This window comes from Juglans microcarpa x Juglans regia, chromosome 1D (genome assembly GCF_004785595.1).
Source record: "Juglans microcarpa x Juglans regia isolate MS1-56 chromosome 1D, Jm3101_v1.0, whole genome shotgun sequence".
Lineage (NCBI taxonomy): Eukaryota > Viridiplantae > Streptophyta > Magnoliopsida > Fagales > Juglandaceae > Juglans > Juglans microcarpa x Juglans regia.
In genome coordinates this window covers 38,516,946-38,539,542 of record NC_054594.1, presented here as the reverse complement: position 1 = coordinate 38,539,542, position 22,597 = coordinate 38,516,946, and the positions used below count along the sequence as shown (strand labels likewise).

Sequence of the window (22,597 nt, the reverse complement as noted above, 5' to 3'; positions counted from 1 at the left end):
CATGCAACAACCTCCCAGATTCATCGATTCAAACAGACCTGATTTTGTTTGTAAACTCAACAAAGCTCTTTACGGACTCAAGCAATCCCCACGTGCATGGTTTGCCAAACTACGCTCTTGGCTTCTCAGCTATGGTTTTTCGGCATCCCAAGGTGACCCATCCTTATTCACTTTCCATAAAAATAGCCTCTGTATCTTCGTCTTAGTGTATGTTGATGACATGGTTATTACTTCCTCATCATCTGATGCTGTTGACACCCTGGTAACTGCACTTGGACAAGCCTTCCCAGTCACTGACTTGGGTCAGCTTTCATATTTTCTGGGCTTAGAACTTAAATACATGCCTGAGGGAGTTTTAATGTCACAGACTAAATACATTACTGACATTTTAACCAAAACCAACATGTTGGCTGCCAATCCCATTTCCTCTCCAATGTCCGCCTCCACCAAATTGTCCAAATTTGACTCTCCCACCTTTGACAATGTCACCTTATTTCGAAGTGTGGTTGGAAGCTTGCAGTACCTTTCTCTTACCAGACCAGATATATCATTCTCAGTCAATAAGGTCTGCCAGTTCATGCATGAACCTAAACTTACCCATTGGACAGCAGTCAAGCGCATCCTAAGATACCTCAAACACTCCATCAACCATGGTATCTTCTTCCCATACACCTCAAATTTCTCTCTTCAGGCGTACTCAGACGCTGACTGGGCTGGTTGCCCAGATGATCGACGTTCAACCGGAGGCTTTTGCATCTTTCTAGGCCGCCACATCATTTCATGGAGTTCTCGCAAACAACAAACGGTGGCCAGGTCTAGCACTGAAGCTGAATACAAGTCTTTAGCCAACACTACTGCTGAGTTAATCTGGTTGCAGACTCTAATCAAGGAACTTGGTTTTTCTTTGGCTAGTCCTCCTGTGTTATGGTGTGACAACCTAGGGGCAACGTATCTCACAGCCAATCCTGTATACCATTCACGCACAAAACACATGGCTATTGACTTCCACTTCGTGAGAGATAGAGTTGCTGCGAAAACACTTCAAGTCTCTTTTTGCAGTAGCAAGGATCAATTGGCTGACATCTTCACAAAACCCCTGGTAGCAGACAAATTTACCACACTTAGAGCAAGTCTCACTGTGTGTGAACCCCCAGTGGACTCGAGGGGGCATGTCAACACAAGTAAATCACCCAAGCAAAATGACTCGACGAATGAGCTGGACACTGACTTGGAAAGCACCTCAGCAGAAGCTTCAGGAATTTCACCATGACCTTGCACTCTGTTATCCTGTTTTGGCAGCTAGTGTAACCGAATTGTAAATCTTTAAGATTCTTTTTTCTTTCCTTGGCTGTACTCAGGTCTATAAATATACAGACCTCTCGCACTGTATTAAAAATGTGAAATGAACAGAATTCAACAGACCCTTTCCAATATGGTTTTGTTAATTTTCAATTGGAAACTTGCGGTCCAGCTTATGTTTTTCACTTTTTGGCACAAAAAAAATGTTGAAGATTCATAAGTACTCTCGGCTTCGAAATATTCTTTTAAATATCTATATGTGCCTTTGGTTCACATCAACTGACCTACTACTTCTGTTTAAAGTTTATAAATCATGACCAAAAAATTAGAACAACTTTTCTTAAGTTCCTATATATACACCTTATAATGGCCAGCATTATTCAATAAAAAATGATATTTATAGTTATAGATCAGTACGTAAGTGTCGCATATTTTTTTTGAAAAGAAAAATAATAAATATGAAACTTATATGAGAAATTTATTTTTTTAACAATAGATTTTATTATTTTTCAAAATAAGTACGCGAAATTTATACAACTCATAACTATATCTAACATTACTCGAATAGATACGTTATATTGTATTTGATGTTAGAATCCACATGCTGCATACATTTCTCTCCAAATTGTAGAAGCTGTTTTGCTCATTAAATTATAGAAAATCTTTATCCAAATGATAGACTTTCTTACATTACTGATAATATTACTACTTTGTCCTCAATGAAAGTTATTCATTTAAGGCGTTGATCTTTCACTTAAGATGGATAAATGCTTCATTTACAAAAAGAATTACAAACTAACTCGTCTACAAATTAAGATGTGTTATGTTAAATTGTGATTTTTTTTTATTATAAAATATATATGACATACTAATTTGTTAATTTAAATAAGAGTTGATATAACAGTTTTTTTTTAGATGAAACCAGAAAAAACTAAAATATCATAAGTTGTCTGACTGAAACTTAATTATACAGAGGTGGATCTTTTCCACTATAAAAGGACAACAGAGAAGGGAGAATTTAGATTAAAGGGATATTGCCGTAGGCTTGCGTCGTCGCTGCTCATTGCGCCAAGTTGTGCGCGCATCGATTCAATGAACGATGTATTTTCCTAGCTTTTCATTTTTTGAAAGAAGTGAGAAGATGTTTGATGTCGCCTGTGAGATGATATAACAGTTGATGGATAATGACACAGCATTATAATAAGTAAGATAGGAGTGTAGTGTGTGTGTGTGTATATATATATATATATATATATATCATATAATATAATATAACTCATCTTAATTAATCATGTTCTTGCATAATTGTATTAACAATATTACCAGTTTGTCCTCCTTATATAGAAGGTGTTCATTTCCGATGTTCTTCTTCGCAATCAATATTCCCAGTTTGCCTCCATGGAATGATGATTCGAGATGTTCCTGCATTAACATCATTACAGTTTATAAATACAATAGCGCGGGTTCATATAGTTTGTCTTCAAAGTCAAATAATTACTCAACGTGCTTTTTAATTAGATTTTCTACTCTCAATGGTTCAAAGAAAAAATGAATTAAAACTCGGATTTCTTTAATTTTTGTTTTTATTATGACTTTTTTATATTTCTAATGGAGATTTAAAGTTTTTTGCTTGCATTTAGATTTTATAGTTTAATATTATTATATTCTAATTTTTTATATACTCAATTTGTTACATAAAAAGCTTTTTACTTTACTGTTGTTTAGATTTATTAATGTCTTTAGATTTTTGTTTTAAGTTTTATTCTTTTTATAAGTTTTGTATTCTCATCAATGCTCAGTACGTGTTATCTCTAAAGGTTTTTTATTAGCCGGCTATTGGTGTTTTTAAGACGTGGGTTGTTTGGATGTTGAGAACGTTAAGGACTTGGGTTGTTTGGAATCTTGGATCATGTTGAGAATGTTTCATTTCATCTCATCTCATTACATCTCAACGTCTAAATACTACTCAATCATACATTTTTTAATTTTTAATTTTTAATTTTTTTATCTAATCATTATAATTTTTACAAACTTTCAAATAAAACATAAATTAAAAAAAATCAATTTTTTCAAATTCCAAAACAAAGATAATATTAAAAAATTATATTAACAATATTTTAACTGTTTAATATTTTTATTCAGCTTTTCTCTCTCATTTTCTAAAAATTCATAAAACATTATAAATCAAATCATTTAATTATTATTCATAAATTTCCCATCTCATTTAATTTATTTCCGGCCCAATCTTCCCATAATATTAATTTGTCTTAAATGGTGTATGAGTAATATATATACTATCCACTGTTTTTTTTAAGCCGCAATATTTAAAAATTAGAAATTATTTATTGTGTTTTATTTATAAGTGAATTATTTAAGAAATATAGAGAGAAAGGTGATAAAAGGGTAATAAATATAAATTTTCGTGGTTATAGTAGAAATGAAGAAAAATTTAGAAGAAGCTTTACATCTGCATACACATTCATCTAATTAATATATAATTTGTTAATTTTATTCTTTTATATTAATATTTAAATATATGTATATTTAAATAAAAAGAGAAAAATATATTAATTAAAGACTTCTTTATAATAAATTAAAGAAAATATTTTTTAAAAAAGGGGAAAGATTCGACTTCTGGTTAATTTTGCTCGAGGTTATGGAGTCTGCCCCCACCAGGGTTGGGATTTTCCAGGTGTTGTGACGTGTCTTTGCATTGAGGTTTTGCTTTGGCAATATAAAATTATCACTTGATTTCACCGTGTTGTATTGATAACGAATGCGATGGTGATCGGTCTTATATTGACACGACTCACATTCAAAGCACGCAGAAGGATAAAGGGACACGGGACTTTTTGACTTCTTTCAATGTTTTATCGTTGATTCTACAAACCAAATTGTTCATGGAACAGAAGTTTTCCCGAAAGTTTGCTTTTATTTTGTAAAAAAAGTGCATCTACGACATCTCTTCACATTCTCTTGAAAGTTATGAAATGACTCTTTAATAACCAACCGGAAGTCATTTAAAGAGACTATTTACATAGTCCCTCTCTCATTTAGATGAGAGGGATATGTACGTGCAGGTAGCATCAAAACAGAAATCTCTCTCTCAAAGTAATTCTCTATAGTCTCGACATCTAGACTGTAGAATTTGTGAATGTTACTCTGATATTACCACGTGGCACACTCCACCGTCGCCGGAAGAATTTTGAATGAACAACGACGCTAGAGAATCTATGAAACTACTGCATTAGATCTAAAATATTTCTAACTAGATAATATCGTTTTTACTGTGCATTATGATCTAATTTTTCTAACATATTTCTTTATTTATAAATTTATCATAAGTTTTTTTAATACCATATATTTTCTTAATGTCACTGAATATGTACTTATCACGTACTTATCGACCCATCCCAATTCAATTTGAACGAAGACTCTGCAAACCCAAAACACTTGGTCATTTTATACTTTAGAATGTTTATGTAATTAGTAGTACTTGATTATAAAATAAAAGAGTAATGATACTATATCTTTTAATTTATATCATTTGCTTTATCTTTTTAATCTTGTTAAAAAATTTAAAATATATATTCAAAATAAAATGGCACCCAAAAATATAAAAAGATGAAAGCTATATTCTTTTATATTTTTATTTTTAATAAATCAGGTAACACTCCACATCATGGAAGTAAAGCAAGTAATATAAATTAAAAAAAAGATAATAGCATTTGTCAAAATAAATAACTTGGAACCATTTAAAAATGCCACGTAATCAAACAAAACTAGTTTTATTACAAAGGAGCAAAGAAAAAAGGCATCTTCCATAAACGAGGACAAAACCGGAGCTTTATCTATGGGCCAGATAATATCTTAGTAAAGATAATTTTCTAACGACCAATTTATGATGAAATTTTAAGTTTCTATAATCTAAGCAAAGCATGTCTCGAAAAATATAATAGAACTCAAAGTACATAAAAAAAAAAAGGCAAACTTAAGTTCTACCACAAAATAATTTTTTTTTCTTTTAAAAATGATGGAACCTCCAAAACTTTATTAATCCTCACTTATAGTAGAGGAAAACTTTCAAATAAACAATCAAATACATCTTAACAAAAAAACCAACCACACCCAACAAACAGATAAAAAAAAACAATCTTAACACTTCACACCATCTACGTCTAACATAAGTCGTGCACATTTTGTCTAATCTATACAAGCCTCACAAAGAACGTGGAAGCTGAGAAACATCCGTGAACAAATTATCATCCCCCAATGCACTAAACCTAGCCAAAACATCTGCCATTTTATTCCTTTCTCTACATAAGTGCTTTATAGAGAAGTCAAAACCTTTCAACAAGCCCATCAACTGGTCCCAATAATCCCAAAGATACCACATTTTACAGTCTCTATCCACAAGTCCATGAAATCACCACCAAAGAATCACACTCTATATCAATAATTTAAAAATGACCCAATTGCCGACACATCTTTATTCCCTCTATAACCGCCCGAAGCTCAGCTTCATTATTGGAATATATATAGAAAACTGCTTATTTGTGACCAGTTATTTCCATAAAAAATGATTATTTCCTGCCAAAATAATTTGTTTTTATTGCAAATAGTCGTTATCGTTGCAAATAATCCGTCAATATACTTGTTTTTTTTTTATAGTGAAAAAAATGACAAGAAAAAGTAAAGACAAGATTCCCTACATGATCTCGTAAAATACCCCCTTCTCCACCTGGCCTTGGATTGCCAAGAGTGCTGCCGTCCAAATTCAATTTTAACCTTTCTGGGCTCGGTTTCAACCAATGGACAACTTGCACCTTCATAGTTCTCTATTCCACAACTGAAACCTCCATATTTTGAAGCACACGTAAGTCCCCTTGTGAAAGCCTTTTTACCTTGGAAATTCAACTCGCAAGAACATGCACCCAGTGCTTGATCCAGCTCCAAACCTCCAACAAGTTTTTGTCTCTGCCTTTCATCCTCACTGCACAACATCTAAGCCAAAATCTCTATACCACAATGTAAGGAATCAAACCCATTAATGTCTCAAGCTATGACTGCCTAGATGCCTTGTTAAACCAAACTTGAACCCTCTCTCGCCAACTCTATTGAGCTACAAACGGGATCCCCACCTCTCCCGAAACCTTCTTTCAGACGGTCATGGCAAACTCCCTTTTACAAAGTACATGCTCCAAGTCTTCCACATGCCCCGCTATACAACAATTACAACAAGTTACTAGAGGTGCTGACCCTTCCCTGCACCCCACCCCGCACCATGTGGGGAGGGGTTTTTTCCCCCTGAGGCGGGGTTGGGGAAAAAATGCCATCCGCCTTGCATATATTTATATTTATATATAATATATTATTTATATATATAAATATATAAAAAAAAAAATTATATACGTGGATAGGAGTAGGAGTGGGACCTCGCTAGGGTCATCCTGCCCCTACTGGTCCTTCTCCATGTGGGGTAGGGTGAACGGGGGCGGGGTACGGGCCCTCACTGCCCACCCCTACAAGATACTAATGGAATCCTCAACTTACGTATCTGCTCATCCACCCTTAAGCAATAAAAACCGCTTTCCACATGTATATAAAGATCTTTTTCGACAACAGATTATTCCATACCCACTTTACCCAAGCAGACCTCAGCATCTTAATTCTAATAAATCTCACACCGACTTTGTCGAGAAATTCCCATTCTTCTCTAGTAACCAAATTAATACGTCCTTCGCATCCCTCAACACACCAACCTTAGCCACCACATCGCTAGCCTTCTGTGCCCTCAATAGCAATTGTAGTCTCCCAACATCCTACAGATCATTAACAATGAGCTCTTGAAGTCTAATGTTCGGTTATTTAATCACTTCCACCCCTTCACATAGAGGGTCATGGCCCAGAAAATTATCAAACCACTGCGAAACATGAGCCACCCTCTCAAACCTTCCATCTTTCATTTTACAGAGCTCAGGTAACCCCTTAATAATTTTCTTCCAAAAAGGCGAACATGTATTGCCATCAACACTTAAAAAGAGATATGTCCATGTTTAATATATTTTGCTCTGAAGAACCTTGCCCATAATGAATTCTGTGTCAATAACTGCCACCCAAACTTCGAAAACAAAGATCTCTGCACTTCTACAAGGTCTTCCACCCCAATTCCCCCTTTCTCCAGTGGAATGCACATCTTCTTCCATGATCTCCATTTCCTCTTACTTCTGCCATTTTGCTCTCCTCAGAAGAAATTAGCAAACAACCCATTTAATTTTTTAATCATAGCCTTAAGGACTTGAAGCACAGTTAGTAAATGAATTGGCAAGGTCAAAAGCACATGCCTCAACAAAATTCATCTACCCCTATGCAATAGCAAAACAACTTTTCCAACCTGACAACTTTTTCTCCACTCGTTCAAGCAATGACGCAAAGTGTCTAATCTTCAACCTACCATCTGCAATTGAAACACCCAAATACATAAGTGGGAATTGACCCTCTGTGAAACTAGTGTCCAACAACATCTCCCTAGTTCTACTATAAGCCAAATTTTTAAAGAAAAAAAATGGCCGACTTATAGTTCACCCGTTGGCCTGTCCAACTCTCATATTCCCTCAAGACCTTCATTAACACCGAATCGAGCCTTTACTCGCGTTAGCAAAAACTACCACATCATCAACATATAACAGATGAGAAACTATGGGAACATTTATAAGATAAGAAAAGGGGCAAAATCCTCCCCTCAAAAATTTTCTTATTTATCATTCTCGACAACACTTCTTCCATAATTATAAATAAATACTGCGACAACAAATCACTCTGCCGTAGACCCCTTTTAGGCTTTAAAAAAAACCTCTATACGTACCATTTATCATAACAGAAAACCATGGCAGCGAGACACAATTGTTAATCAGTTTATAGAAACAATCAGGAAATCCATGAGTATGTAAAACATGATCCAAGAAACGCCAATCCACCATATCATATGCCTTACTCATATCAATTTTTATCATAATATTACCACCCCTAGCCTTCCGATGCAACATCTTCGTCATCTCTTGAATAAGAGAAATATTCTCAAATATATTTCTACCCTTCACAAAAGCTCATTGTTCAGGCGAAATAATATTTCCAAGCAGCAAAGATAGTCTAGACACCAATAGTTTGGAGAACACCTTATAAAAAATGTTGCAAAGACTTATCAGCCAGAACTTGTCAAAACTTTGCGGATTCTTCACCTTTGGAATAAGAACAACAAACAAGGATGAATAAAATGGGAAGATCATTACCTTTAAAGAACTCCTTCACTGCCCCCATCATGTCATCTTTAACAATATGCCAGCTAGCCAAATAAAAAGTTGACCCAAAACCATTCAGCTCTGGGCTACTGTCTGCCGCAATAGAAGAAAGCTACACAAGCACTTCCTTCTCTGAAGGCTCCGACCTCAAACTCCTAATTTCACTATCTGAAACAACATGCTGAAATAAATTATCCAGTTTCGACAACGAACATGTCCCTTCTTGAGAAAGAAACCACTCAAAATACTGCACAGCCTCGTCATGCACCCTTTTCGGAGAATCTAGTGTCGAGCCATTAGATAATCTCATCTCTTTCAACATGAACTCCTTCTCCATTGCACAATAACAACATGAAAAAATTTGAAGTTCCAATCACCCTCCAACAACCATTTCTTCTTTGCTTGTTGCGCCAATCTCGTTTCTTCCCTTTTTACCCAAATTTCAAACTCTACCTTAGTAACCAATAAATCCTCCTCCACAGCCTAAGAAAAGCTAGCTTGCAATGCTGCCTCCAAGAGCTCTAAATGCTACTCCAACTCCCGAATAATCCCATTCACTCGAGCGAAAACTTTATTCTTCCAGGTGCGCAGCTTATGCTTTAACCTCTTCAATTAACGGCCAATCTAAATAACCCACATCGCACTCAATCGGCTCCCTCTCCGAGCTTTCTACTAGTTTCAAAAAATCCACATGCAAAGTTCACATATTATGAAAATGAAATAAAGTTAGGAACCCAATATTTTTCAATGAATAAAAATTAACAAACTCATATTTAACTCAAATGGTTATGTCCAAAACTAAAATAATTAGTAAGTACACAAAAATAAAAACATTAAACTCATGAATTATATAATACATATAATAAGTCTTAGAGAAAAAAGAAACTTTTTATAAACCTTACGGGTATCCAAGTTCTAGTATAACACTTTTATTTAAAGACTGTACAATTCAAATTTAAATCCAAATCCTACACATCTAGTTAGAATAAATTCTGATACCATTTATCATTTTTTAGGAAAAAATCGGAACCATATCTCAACTATACTTTAAAATAATTAATCAATGTCACAATTGTAATCTCACTAGATACACTGCCAACACTCACCATTTCATAAGGTGTAATATTTATTATATTTGAACAAAAAAATGCAGAAGTAAAAAGTAATAATGGCTATATATATCTAACCTACCAAAATATTAAACCAAAATCTAAAAAAGTTAAAAAATAAAAAATAAATAATAGAACACAGTTTTTTTTTTTTTTTAATCACGAATGAAAAATTCTTGAACAACTCTTTAAAATAAAAACAACTCCGAGTACTTAACCACTACTTATAATTCCATCAGAATAAAGATATTTCAATCAACTTTTTAAGCTCTCACAGAACATTTGTAGACTTTTTACCCATAACGTTCATAATTTTGAAATTCTTCTATAGCTTTTCCACGAACAAATCCTGTCCGATAGCCACGAAAAGCAACCAACGTTCATGAATCATGATCCATTAGGATTTAGTTCCATTACACGATGTACTCGCACCGCACGTCATGTGTTCGCCATAATTACAAATCTTTTTATCTCATCATACCCCCGATTTGGTGGGTGGGTGAGGGAAGCCCCCGTCGTCCTGTGACTGTAGATGTTCATGCATGGGCTTAAATGATCCTTTTTTTTTTTTTTCCTTTTTAGAGTCAACAGAAGATCAGGTTATGTGTTCGATTTCCGCACCACAAGGTGGGTTACTTTTTAATTACCGTGCCGAGATTGATCCCGCACGAAACCATGTCCATGAATGAAACACAGACTACCTTCATGATCCGTTTCTTACAGAATCGAACCATATGTGTTCGCTGAAATTACATTGTTGTTTATTTTTGTCCGAATCTATTGTACGAATGGGTTCCCATGGATCAATAAGCTCTAATTTAACTGAAGTCTTTACCTCTATCAGAGCAGGACGAAAGATGAGATCGTGGGTTGGACTCCCATTAATTAGACGAAGGTAAAAGAAAAACAGAGAACTGAAAACATATGCTGATTCAACTAATGCCCAGGCTGTATTAACGTTTCAAGCACATAAACAGACATTCCCAAAAGACATTTTTATTGAAACTTCCCTCGATGCATGAGTAAAGAGAATTATGTTATTGAACAAACGACATTAGTGCTCACATATCATATTTGATATAGAATGGGAGAACTAAACTAGTATAAAAAGAGACCCGATACGAATTTGAGTGGCAGTATTTTATATCTTTTTCATCTTTAGGTAGCTGAAAATTGGTCTCTGTGGAACAGGTATCCACTTGACAATCCAACCGATTGGCCAAGCTACTGCTGCAAGTCCAATGCATGAACACCATTGCACCCAATTCAAACTTTCTGTATCTGCAAACTTCTTCAAAAACTCTACCATGACTACCTGGAGAACTATGGTTATCGCAATGATCCCCAAAAACAACCTGTTCCTGTGTATTCCCTTGAAGACGTTCTTCTTCTCGAGCTTCCTTGCGTTGAATTCGTTGAAGACTTGGCAAAGAACAAAAGTGTTAAAGATCAGAGTGTCTTTTACCTTCTCAGTCACATCAAAGATGGACTGACCTTTAAATTGTAAGGTCAAGAGGATGGCTATCTGATATAAAGCTTGGGCTAAGAGGTTCCTCCACATAATGTTGGTAATAAGTGGCTCAGTCCAACCGACAGGCGGTTTTTCCATCAGCTCCTTGGTTGGCTTCTCAGTTGCAAGAGCCAGAGCACCCAAAGTGTCCATAATCAAGTTCACCCACAATAATTGCACTGTTGTTAACGGGACCTCACCAGCTGAAACTGCTGCCACAAAGTTGATCACCAGAGCAGCAACATTTACGGTGAGTTGGAATTGGATGAACTTCTGAATGTTGTTATAGACACACCTTCCCCACATGACAACTGTGGCCACGGAAGCAAAATTGTCATCCAAAATGACGATGTCTGAGCTTTCCTTGGCCACCTCGGTTCCTTGAATCCCCATTGAAAGTCCTATATCGGCTTCTTTTAACGCCGGTGCATCATTTGTTCCATCCCCTGTAACTGCAACCACATGCCCTTTCTGTTTCAAGCATTCTACCATCAGAAGTTTGTCAAAGGGAGAGGATCTTGCCATCACACAAATTTTATCAACCTTTTCCAATCTCTCCTCTGGTGTGTAGTTTCTAAATTCCTCGCCTTCTACTACTGCTCCGCCGAGAATGTCCTGACCAGGCATTAGTATCCCACATTCAGTGGCTATAGCTTTAGCCGTGAAAATATTGTCTCCAGTGATCATTTTGATCTTGACACCAGCATATTGGCAATCTTCCACAGCTTTCTTCACCCCTGGACGGCATGGGTCCTTAATTCCCACCAATCCTAAAAGGGTCAAACCATCTTCTTCTAGCTTTTTACATTCTTCATCATCTCCATTATATTCTTCTGAAACTTCTTTATGCGCAAAAGCAATGCATCGGAGGCTGCTCGCTGCCATACCTTCAATAATTTTCTCAAATTTCATCTTCTCACCGTCATCTAGATATTTAATAATTCCAGAAGCATCATAATAGCTTGAACACATCTTCAGTATCATTTCTGCAGCTCCTTTCCAGTGTAGGTGGGTTGTGTTGTCTACCATTCTCCTCATCAGGACCCCGCTTCTTTTCTTCTTGGAATTGAATGCTTCGATGAAAATAATTGTTCGACTTTGCTTCAATTGCTCCATTTCCATGTTTAGCTCCAGAACAGCCCATGAAAGAATTGCCTTTTCAGTGGGACTGCCTGAGAACTCGATTTCAGATCCTGAATTAGGCCTGAAAACACTACCAGTTGTGTTCAGAGCAACTCCTTCGTGGAACAATTCAAGAATATATGGAGCAATTGACGAGTAAGCATTTGCCAAAAAAGATTCTTTCCCAAGCCAAAACTTTGTCACCTTCATTTGGTTTAGTGTGAGAGTGCCTGTTTTGTCAGTACAAATGGTGGTGGCAGAACCCATGGTCTCACAGGCAGAAAGCTTCCGAACCATTGCCTGATCCGCCATCATTCTCTTCATGGAATAAGCAAGTGTAAGCGTGACAGCGAGGGGCAATCCTTCTGGAATTGCAACCACAACTATAGTAATTGCAGCAGCTACTATCTTTACTACAGCATTCACTATGTCATCGACCTTGGTCTTGCTGCCATTGAACTCCCTATTGCCTTTCCCATCTTCTGTATTTCCTGTGAAGTAGCGAACCAACAAGACTACGAGAACTAGAAATGCAACTGCCAAACCAACCTTGCCTATTGATGAAGTTAGCTTGTTGAGGCGAGCTTGTAAAGGTGTCTGTTCGTTGGTGTCTCGGTTGATTGAGCTCATCATCTCGCCCCATGTTGTGTTCATGCCAACCGAAGTGACAAGCATTCGAGCATATCCATCCACAACCTTTGTACCGGAAATAAAAAATGGATGACTGCAATTTACTTCTCCGGGTTCACTCTCCCCTGTCATGCTCGATTCGTCCACTTGCAATGAGTGCCCGTCTAAGAATAGCCCATCTGCCGGTACTTGATCTCCAATCTTTAAGCAAACGACATCTCCAACAACAATTTCAAATACCGATATCTGTTGACGTCTCCCAGCTCTCACAACATCAACTTGGATGTTGTTGCTGACTTCGGATAACTTGTCAAATTGTCTATTTTGCCTAAAGTTACTTGTGGAAGAAACAACAATGACAAGAAATATAGCAACAAATATGCTTCCGCCATCGTACCATCCTTCTTTTATTCCATGCTCTTTTATGCCAAATGCAAGAGATAATGCAGCACATCCTAAAAGGATGAAAATGGTAAGATCCTTGAAGGCTTCCACTATGAAATTGAAGAAGCTCTTTGTAGGAGGTCTTTCATAGGTGTTTTGGCCAAAAGCCTCGTGACGGTGAGCAATGTCTACAAGATCAGCAGGAATCCCGAATTCAACATTGGTTTCAAGACTAGATGCTACTCTTAGAACTCCTCCAATGTTTTGGAGGTTTTCGACATTTTTGTCTTTCACAAGCTTAGTGAGACTTGTTTGATCAATTTTGAAATTAGAGTCCGCTTTGAAATCCACTGTAAGGAAAGAAGGAATGCGTGAAACCTCAATTTGTTTCTTATGGGGTAGAGAATTGTTGAAGAAAGATAGTAGGGCTCTAGAACAATATATGGTCACAAAAGCGGAGTGCCATCTCTTGTTGGGTTGGCTAAGGGTGCCTGGTGCAAGAAGTAAAGAATCAATGGGGTCCAATATTGCTAAGAGAACGCTAGACATTGGTTTGGAAAGCAGCAGATGACTATGTAGATTATATATTAAGCAAAATAGCAAGGATGACAGACAGCAAAAAGGCTATTGGAAAATAAATGTGGCAGAGCGGAAGACAACAATGGAGGTTTGCTGCAATGCCAAATAGATAAAATAACTCGAATACACAAGTAAAAAATCAAGGACGTAAGGAGCAAAGTGCAGATAATAAAGATATGCGCTGCAAGCCTGCAATGCCAAATGGATAAAATAACTTGGATACAAACTAGGAGTCCCGGTGTTTTGATGTATAGCCTTCGATGCCACAAAGCTGGTCACTACAAGAAAGCGAGAAATTGAACATATAGCAACAATGTTTGTGTGTATTTTTCTTCAATAAGTGAAATATCATCAAACTCAAGGATATAAGTGCGCACAAAAGGCTCTTGGGAAGAAACGTAACAACGTAAGAGTAATGGATAAAACCAAGACATGGATACAAAGCCTGAAGGCCAGCAACTTATATGCCGCGCTTTGGTACTTACTGTATGATGTATCTGTGCTAATTTTCTATGCAGGTTAACAAAACATCCTATTTTTTGGACCTAGTCGCTCACTGAATTTCCCATTATGTTGGCAGCATTTTCTTTGTGCTTTACTGATTAGTTAAACCCACGTTATGTTTTGTTTTACTTTCAAATTTCAAACCTATTGGTCTTTGATAAGTATCCTACAAAATTCTATCCAAAATTGTGGAAGAGATGCGAAACAGTCTTCAATGTTTCCAATTGGGTTACAGGAATATCATAAAGCGATCGAAGGAGTGTCTGTAGGTAGCTTTTTCATCTTTGCTTCTTATATTTCTAACCATTGGGTTAGCTTCTTTCACTTAATACGAAAACAAAAAGAATGCGCTCTTCGACGATACCGCTGGAGTATGAGAACAATTATCTAGGACCATGTCTTTAAAATACTTAAGAGTACTCTGTCCTTGGCCTATATTAAAAGGACTCAGAAACTTATCTCTGTTTTTTATTTTCTTCTATTTTATCCACATGAAGGTTTTTTGGCAATTATCCTCGTCAATTTCCTTCTCGACAGTCCTAGTCAAAGGTCAATTGCAGTTGTAGTTGGTTTTAGAACTTTCTCACCAATTGCAGGGGAAAATTACCCTCTGATTGCATGATAAAAATAATAGTATTTATCCAAAGAAGCTAACTATTTATTAGAAAAATACTACGTGATAAACAAGAAATGATTTATATAGTTCTAGGTATGCAAACGTGATACACTTCTTTTGAAAAATGTAGATAAGTTTAAGATCCACGTAAAAAAATCTACTTTTTAACAATGGGCTATACTATTTTTTTAAAGGCATGTGCAAGGTTTGCATACTCTAAGACTATCTAATATTGTTCAAAAGATTTTAATAAAAATATTTATTAATTACTCTTGTAATATAAATGTATGTATGTATGTCTAATGCTTCTTTATTTTTAAGAAGATGACGATATCTCAATTTTATTAAAAGTTCTCACTTCTGACAAAGGAAAACGATAGTTATGAACCAGAAACTTAAGAATTACAAATATTCAAAATAGACCAAAACCCGGGAATAAAAAAAAAACCCTAGACATCAAACCAAATTTCAAACTGACAAGAAATTACATAAGAACCATGACACCCAACCTAAAAAACCACCTGCAAGAAAAAATCGGCTCAAACAGATTATAGAATGGAAAAAAAAAAAATTGTCTAATGCTCTCTTGGAGCACAATATGTTTATTTGATCGTTTTTATCTAATCTAATCATTACAATTTTTTCAAATTTTTATATAAAATAAAATAAATAATTCTATTTTTTCAAATTTTAAAATAAAAATAATATTAAAAAATATATATTTTAATAATATTTTATTAAATTTTTAATTTTAATTTTAACTCATCTTGTGTCATTTATGAAAAACAAACTAGCCACTCGGTATCTCGTGTATATACCCGGCTTTGTTCACCCATTTGCGTTGCCTTCACAACTTTAAAGCAGCCTTCACTCATACGTAAGCCTGGAAAATTAGTATGACGATATATCTATTTCGCTCATCACTTTTTTTTTTTCCAGTCAATGCCCCAAAGGTTCATGCAAATTATAAAATGAACTTAACCTCGAAGCACGGAATAATTTTCCAGTCTCAGTTATGACGATGGCAATGGATAAGAAAGAACGATGTAATTGCATGCCCCAAATACTAGGTCAAAGTATCTCTTCAGACTATTTTGATTGTTAGGGCATGTTTGGCAAACATGAAATTCTTTCAAAATTCTTAAAATTTCTCATAACTTCATTTTCAAATATCACTCAAACACAAAACACTTTTTAATTTCAAATTAAGTTATTATATTCTTAAATTTTCAATATATTCATCTAATAATTATCTTTTATTATTTAAACACAAAAATTAATACAAATTTAACAAAAATTATATTAAGAAATGATATTCAAACTAATTTTTAATTTTGTGATCTATATTCACTTTCAAGAACTCTAATATAGTATTATTTTCAAATATATTTTTATTCAATTTTTTTTCTCATTTTTCAAAACACAATAAAAACATCTTTACTTAAATCATTTCACTATTATTTACGAAATCCTAAAATAATCTAAGCATTCAAACATGTCCTAATTAATCTTTGTCTCCGAAGCCAAGTTATTGGTCAAGTCAGTAATTTCTTTGAAAGTGTACGTGAGCCTCAGAAATCAGAATTAGTAATTTGGTTTTTGTTTGTTCAGTCAAAAATTGTTTTCGGATTTTTATTAGTTTAGCGTAAAGTGATAAATTGGTAATATATATTCCGTGTGGACATATGTTATTACGACAGGTTTGAAGTTATGACTTCGACGATATCATGTTGACTCTTGAGTTATCTTAAAATCTTAAATTAATTAGTTTTGATAAGCTTAAAAAATACTAAGTAATATGATAATATCTATTATTATGTTAAATTTATTAAATGAAAAATAATATGTATGATCAAGTTTTAGTAATTTTCATTTAACATGAATCAGTAGGTTTCTATAGTTTTTTTAACACCCTCTTTTTAGATAAATTTTTCAACTCAAGTAAAGTATTTACAAACTGACGTGATTTTATAATGTAATACATTAGAATATCAACTTTACAATAACAATTAATTTTACAATCTAATATACCACATTAAACCACGTTAATTTGTGAGTTTATTTTTATAAAATCTCTTTTATGCCTAAAACACTTCTTAAAGATAAAAACAGTGAAGATAAGAGGAGCTAAGCAGCGATTGCATGTAGCAATATTGTGGCCACACCCACGATACCTTCAATGGGTTCAAGCTTATAATTGGTTCTCCAAGATGCTTAGCTTCTTAGATCTCCACTGTTTTGATGTGACGGTCCTATTGATTTGTATGTTCATCCATGGGATAAACCAAGTACAAACACAGCAGGGGAGATGAGAGATGGGTTTGGTTATAAGAAATAAGAAAGTTGCTGCCTCAGAAGGATGCAATATGGTATAATCATTTCCATGGCTAATTTATTTTGTTTAAAAGTGGGTGCGGTGGTTTCAAACAACTTTTCTTTACGTTCCTCTGGTTCTGAGAAAAGGAAAAGGAAGGGGGGGAGGGTCCAACAAGTTTACTTTTGAGCCGTGGACAGGTAGGGAGTTCCAAAGCAAAATGCTCAGCCATGATGAACTTAGCCTTAAAAATATATCTGCTTCTACTACCCACACCGCATACAGATAATGGAACTGACCTTTTAAGACCTAAAAAAATCTTGAAGAAGAGACCTACTTGTTCATGGCCTTATCAAAACCATTATTAATCCATACCCCATGGCAGAAGAAAGTTAATATCTGCACCGGCCTGTTATGCAGACCTCAACCTGGCCAATCTTTATTCTACATGTGGCTCAATTAAACCATCATCTACACCAAAAAGAAATGCATTATCTTGTTGCATTTGCAGTCGTGTTTCACATTCCATCCATATCCCATTACCCTTTTTTTATCAGCCATGGTCGGTACCGATGTAGGTCCTTGTCCAGATGTCTTTCTCCGGTATGAACAGCTAGATGGACCTTTCTCTATTTATAGTAATTCCCACATGTACTCGAACAACACGAGACGGTCCTTTATGGACCATCTTTTTTACATTGAAATTGGAAAATTAATCCAACTCGTTTTCAGTACTCATGAAGATGCGCTTCTAAAAATTAAAAGCCGCATAATGTGCTCTGTACAGTGTTTATTAACAAACTCGAAAACAAGATCGGAACGCATCATTTGTGTCAGTGCTGCAGTTGCAGATTATGGTCTGCTTTAGAAGGCTAGCTAGGTTAGACTGGCATAACTTTTCTCCAAAAAATGCCTAGCTTTTGGCATATTAGTTAGGAATTTAGCAAAACGTAATTATTGACAGGGCTATGGGCATTGAGTCGCCGACAGGTCAACTTTATTTAGTTAACAATGTCCTCAAGGAATCTGTGAAATTCATGATCACAGAATGTCAATGTCAGATAAAAGAATGGGAGAATTAGATGTATATGTTTCACTGCTTTTAGAGGTATTCATGTTTGGCTGACAAATGACCCAATGAGGCTTGTGCTTTAAGCAATAACAATGAAGTAGACGTTTTAATCAAGTATTAATGCTCTGGCAGTCTGAGAGGAATGAAGCTGTCATCAAATCTTTATAGCTATATATGCATGTGAATATAATCATCTTCGTCATGGTATGAAGTTCTTAGACTTGCATATTTTGGGTTCGTGCGCTCTTTAAGCTCTGTAGTGCTGCTGAAAACTCCCGATCCTCGAAGTTGTTTTCTCGTGACTTTGTCTTTTTGCATCATTGTATTGCAGGAGTTGGCAATATAGACATGGGCAACGAGATGGGTAACAATAACACATCTGGTTTAAAAGGTAAGGCAAATCTAAGTAATTTGATATTTTGTTCTTTCTGACTTTACTGAAATGTGTTTTTCATTGAAAATAATATTGTTGCTTGTACAAATACAGAAGAAGACAACACAAATGCTATAGATTCAAAACACTTGTTACTAGAAGCTGATGATGCAGATGCTGTTAAAGTGGAAAATCAAACAGTTCCAACCTCTCCAGCCAAAGATTTTTACGAAAAAGTTGCAGGGCTGTCTTCTGATGAACCAACAGGACCAAAAGATCCTCATATTGAAAATGAAACATCTGGTGGAAGAGGTTGGTAATTTGATTTTTCTATAACTGGTGCTGAAATTCATCGTGCTTTACCTGTCGATCATTTGATAAGTCCATAAACATTAACTTCGGCCTCTTTGCTTCTATAGAGCAAGAAGAAAACGAAGGCCATCCTCACACTGAACTTTCAAAAACAGTAATGAAATCAATTGACCCAAGCGATGAAGACAGTGAGTTCAGACCAACTTCTTCGCAGAAAAATTCTGAAGTTCATGAGAAGACAATAGGGCCAAATTTGGATGATAATCAATTGGTAACAAGTGACATTCAGCTTCAGAAGCAAGCTTTCCCAAATGAAGGTTCGCATTTGGTCCATAGTCCATTTTGCTTTAAGAACTCTAATTCCAATCCACAGACTTTCACTCAGCATTTTTCTTCTGTAGAGCAAGAAAAAAGTGTTGTTCAAACTCCCACTGAATCTTTAAGATCAGTGGTAGACTCAATTGAAGCAAGCGGTGAAGATGGTGAAATCAAACCAGCTTCACCAAATGATTCAGAAGTTCACGAAAAGCCGTCAGATTCATATTTGGCTGAGAATCTATTGGGAACATATGACCATCAGCTTGAGAAGCAGGCTTCCACCTGTGAAGGTCAGCATACTCAGTCCACCCACTGATTAAAAGAACTTATTTCAATTAGTCATATTAGGTGTTTAATTATTTTTCTTTGCTTCCTCATATTTTTATTTAGTACTAGTAGGATGCATAGTAAACATACAAACATACTGAAAACCAACATAAGACGTATGCGTTTGTTTGCTACAAACTGCAACAGAGGAAGAGTAGATTAGGAATACAACTTCTAACACTCTACCTACGCCAGATGATCCAGAACCTCGACGATCTTCAGATTTAAAGTCCGATCAACATGAACTGGATCAAGTCAATGCTAACCTTTCTGAAGAAGATGGCAGTGGATTGCTGCAAGGAAGCGAGGATATTCTAGGACCAAGCGTAAAATGTGCTAATGAGGAGAATGGTCACCTTTTAAATGCTGACATATCAAACAATCTTGGTGTCAGTTCTAGTGCGGAAAATAAAAGGAGTGACTCGTTAGTAAAAGAAACAACATTCAAAGAAGAAAAGCTGTCAGGCGAAGAGAAAAATGAGATTATAATCGGAAATGGGGTACGGTTTGATTTGAGCAATCTGACAACAACGACCTCAGACCCCCCAAGAATTATTAGGAATACTTGCAATGGGGAGTTATCTACTGAGGCTGATTCAATTAGGAATGATTCCTTGAATTCAGAACTTGAAAATGTTGCGCTGGATAAGCTATTAAACTCACATCAAGAAGTTTCTGAACCTGAGGACAAATGGATGATTCTTACTAGAGAAGCCAAAATAGTAGGAAGTGGATCAGAAATTGAAGAGGTGTCACATGAGTCCAATCTAGGTCCGTTATGTGAAAACCCAGAGAAAGAACTAAAGACTGATGAGGCAAATGATACCCAATCAGAGTTCAGGAAGATTGAGTCTAAAAACGAGGAGTGCGAAATGAGAAGTCCGCTTGACATTTCTACTGATATTAGCAGTATCAAACACTGTGGAATTGAGGAGGAAAAGACTGCTGAGAATGCTTACAACGTCGAAGTAGTTGTTAGAAACCAGAATAGCACTTTTGAGGGAGGCCACAAGAACTCAGAAGGAGAGCTTCTGGTGGTTTCGGAGGGATTGGTTCCTGTTCCAGCAGAGTTGATTTTCACAGATCGCAGAAGTGAAGATGAGCAAGCAGAGGAGAAGAAAATTCTGGAAAAAATAGACGACAAAGCAGACGCTTCATTTGCCACTGTAAAGGATACATGCGAAAGTGAAACCGCAAAGCAATGCATGTCTCAAGCCCCTCTGATTGACCAGGAAGAAGAGTTTCTCTTACAGTCTCCTGCTTTTACAATCCAGTCTCATGATCACAATTGGCCTAGTACAGTGGCACCTGAAACTACTCAAAGCACCTATGAGCCAAATCCTGAACTGAGGCAGGAAAGCTGCAATGAACTCTTTGTAGCCCACTTTTCCACTTTCAATTCCACGAGATTTACAGCAGAAAATTTTGTCTCTGCACTTAAGGAAAGTTGCGGAGAACTATCACAATGCGAAGAAACAACTCCAGAGACAGTGACAGAAACTACAACTTTGGCAAGCTTGTCCAGTGTACAAGGTATAAAAACTGAAGGATCTGCGCTTGTAAATGGCAGTACTGGCGGAAGGGAAAGTGGGGGAAGGCTTAGCACTGAATCAAATCCCGATTACATGAACACCCCCCACGTTCAGATGCGAAAATCCCCAAGTTTTGATCTTGATCTCCGAATTGATCAAGCAAGAGGGGAAGAGTCGGATCAAACCCCACTATTGTTTCAGGAAAAGGATACCACGGAGAGTTCATCGTGCCAGGCTGATGTTAATATTGGAAACTCAGCTGAGTATGTTGGGTACAATAAAGACGTGTTACAGTATGAATCAATGGCCGTGGAGGAGAAAGTCACCAAATTGGAAAGAAGGGAGTCTGAGAAGTCGCGAACTCCATTCCTAGGCTTCTTGAAAGAAGAGGAAGAAGCTCAAATTGTGGTAACACCACAGAAACAAGAAAACCTTGCTGCTGCCGAGAAGGCAACCAGAGAATTGTGTGACTCATCTACCAAGGAAGCAGCATCTGCATCAACTCTACATAAAGGTAAAGAGAAGCGCAAACCAAGGTCTTCCTTCTTTGGCAACTGCATGTGCTGTGCAACTGCGATTAATTAAACATCCTTAAGAAATTAATCACTTACTGGTTCTTTTCATTAATTTCTTTTTCTGATTTGTTGGGGTTGGATTTTCTTTCTGATTCAAGCTTTCGAAAAAATGGAGTTTTGAGTCTTTGACCCGCAGACACTGTTGTTCGTTTGTATATTGGGATAAACCAGCAAAGAGTGAGCTCGAGTCCATCGTTTGTATTCATTTTAATTTTTTTCCACCATTCCCTTCATATACACAGACTCAAAATAGTGTGATGTATGGTGTAATTATTTTCATTTTTTTATTTTTTAATTTATTTTCTGTTTGTTGAGGAGAGATAATTGGCATGGTTTGAACAAGAAATTGTAATATTAGGCAGTTTTGCTGCCTTTGATTGCAAGTCATTATTTATATAGTGCAGTGATATTGAACTCTTATCATGATCATCCATCCATGTGTTCATCATGAATTACAATGTTCATGCTAGAAATGAAATAGGCTACCTAGTAGGCTAGTACCTGTAACCAAATTGTTAAGGTGAAGAAAATAAGACGTTGAGTGGTTTTGGGCTCGCCTAGTCTCGGCCTGCTGATCTATTTAAAATGTTGAAGGCTGAAGCTCATTCCACCTCGGGCCTTTTGACTGGTTTTGAATGCTCACCAAAATGAAGCCCACTAACCCATACCGAACGCTTGTTTTTGGGCTTCATCTACCTATGGCAACGATCAAATATTCTTCAG

General features: G+C 36.1%; 2 protein-coding genes across 2 annotated transcripts; one reads left to right on the top strand and one right to left on the bottom strand.

Annotated features, from left to right (window-relative positions):
- Positions 1 to 10,658: 10,658 nt before the first annotated feature.
- On the bottom strand, positions 10,659 to 14,168 carry LOC121238788 (putative calcium-transporting ATPase 13, plasma membrane-type). The gene has a single exon (XM_041135816.1). The coding sequence runs from the start codon at positions 13,899 to 13,901 to the stop codon at positions 10,848 to 10,850; it is 3,054 nt and encodes a 1,017-aa protein (XP_040991750.1). The 5' UTR covers positions 13,902 to 14,168; the 3' UTR covers positions 10,659 to 10,847.
- Positions 14,169 to 18,504: 4,336 nt separating this feature from the next.
- Positions 18,505 to 22,174, top strand: LOC121238795. Its single transcript, XM_041135828.1, has 4 exons — positions 18,505 to 18,828; positions 18,925 to 19,122; positions 19,230 to 19,730; positions 19,963 to 22,174. Exons 1-4 carry the CDS (start codon positions 18,786 to 18,788, stop codon positions 21,882 to 21,884), a joined length of 2,664 nt encoding a protein of 887 aa, XP_040991762.1. The 5' UTR covers positions 18,505 to 18,785; the 3' UTR covers positions 21,885 to 22,174.
- The last annotated feature ends 423 nt before the right edge of the window (positions 22,175 to 22,597 follow it).

Excerpts from the sequence above, each read along its gene's own strand:
- LOC121238795 (XM_041135828.1), top strand. The coding sequence starts at position 18,786 with ATGGGCAACGAGATGGGTAACAATAACACATCTGGTTTAAAAG. Across the intron at positions 19,123-19,229 it reads TGAAACATCTGGTGGAAGAG|AGCAAGAAGAAAACGAAGGC; the intron begins GTTGGTAATTTG and ends TTGCTTCTATAG. Across the intron at positions 19,731-19,962 it reads GCAGGCTTCCACCTGTGAAG|ATGATCCAGAACCTCGACGA; the intron begins GTCAGCATACTC and ends TACCTACGCCAG.
- LOC121238788 (XM_041135816.1), bottom strand. The coding sequence starts at position 13,901 with ATGTCTAGCGTTCTCTTAGCAATATTGGACCCCATTGATTCTTTACTT.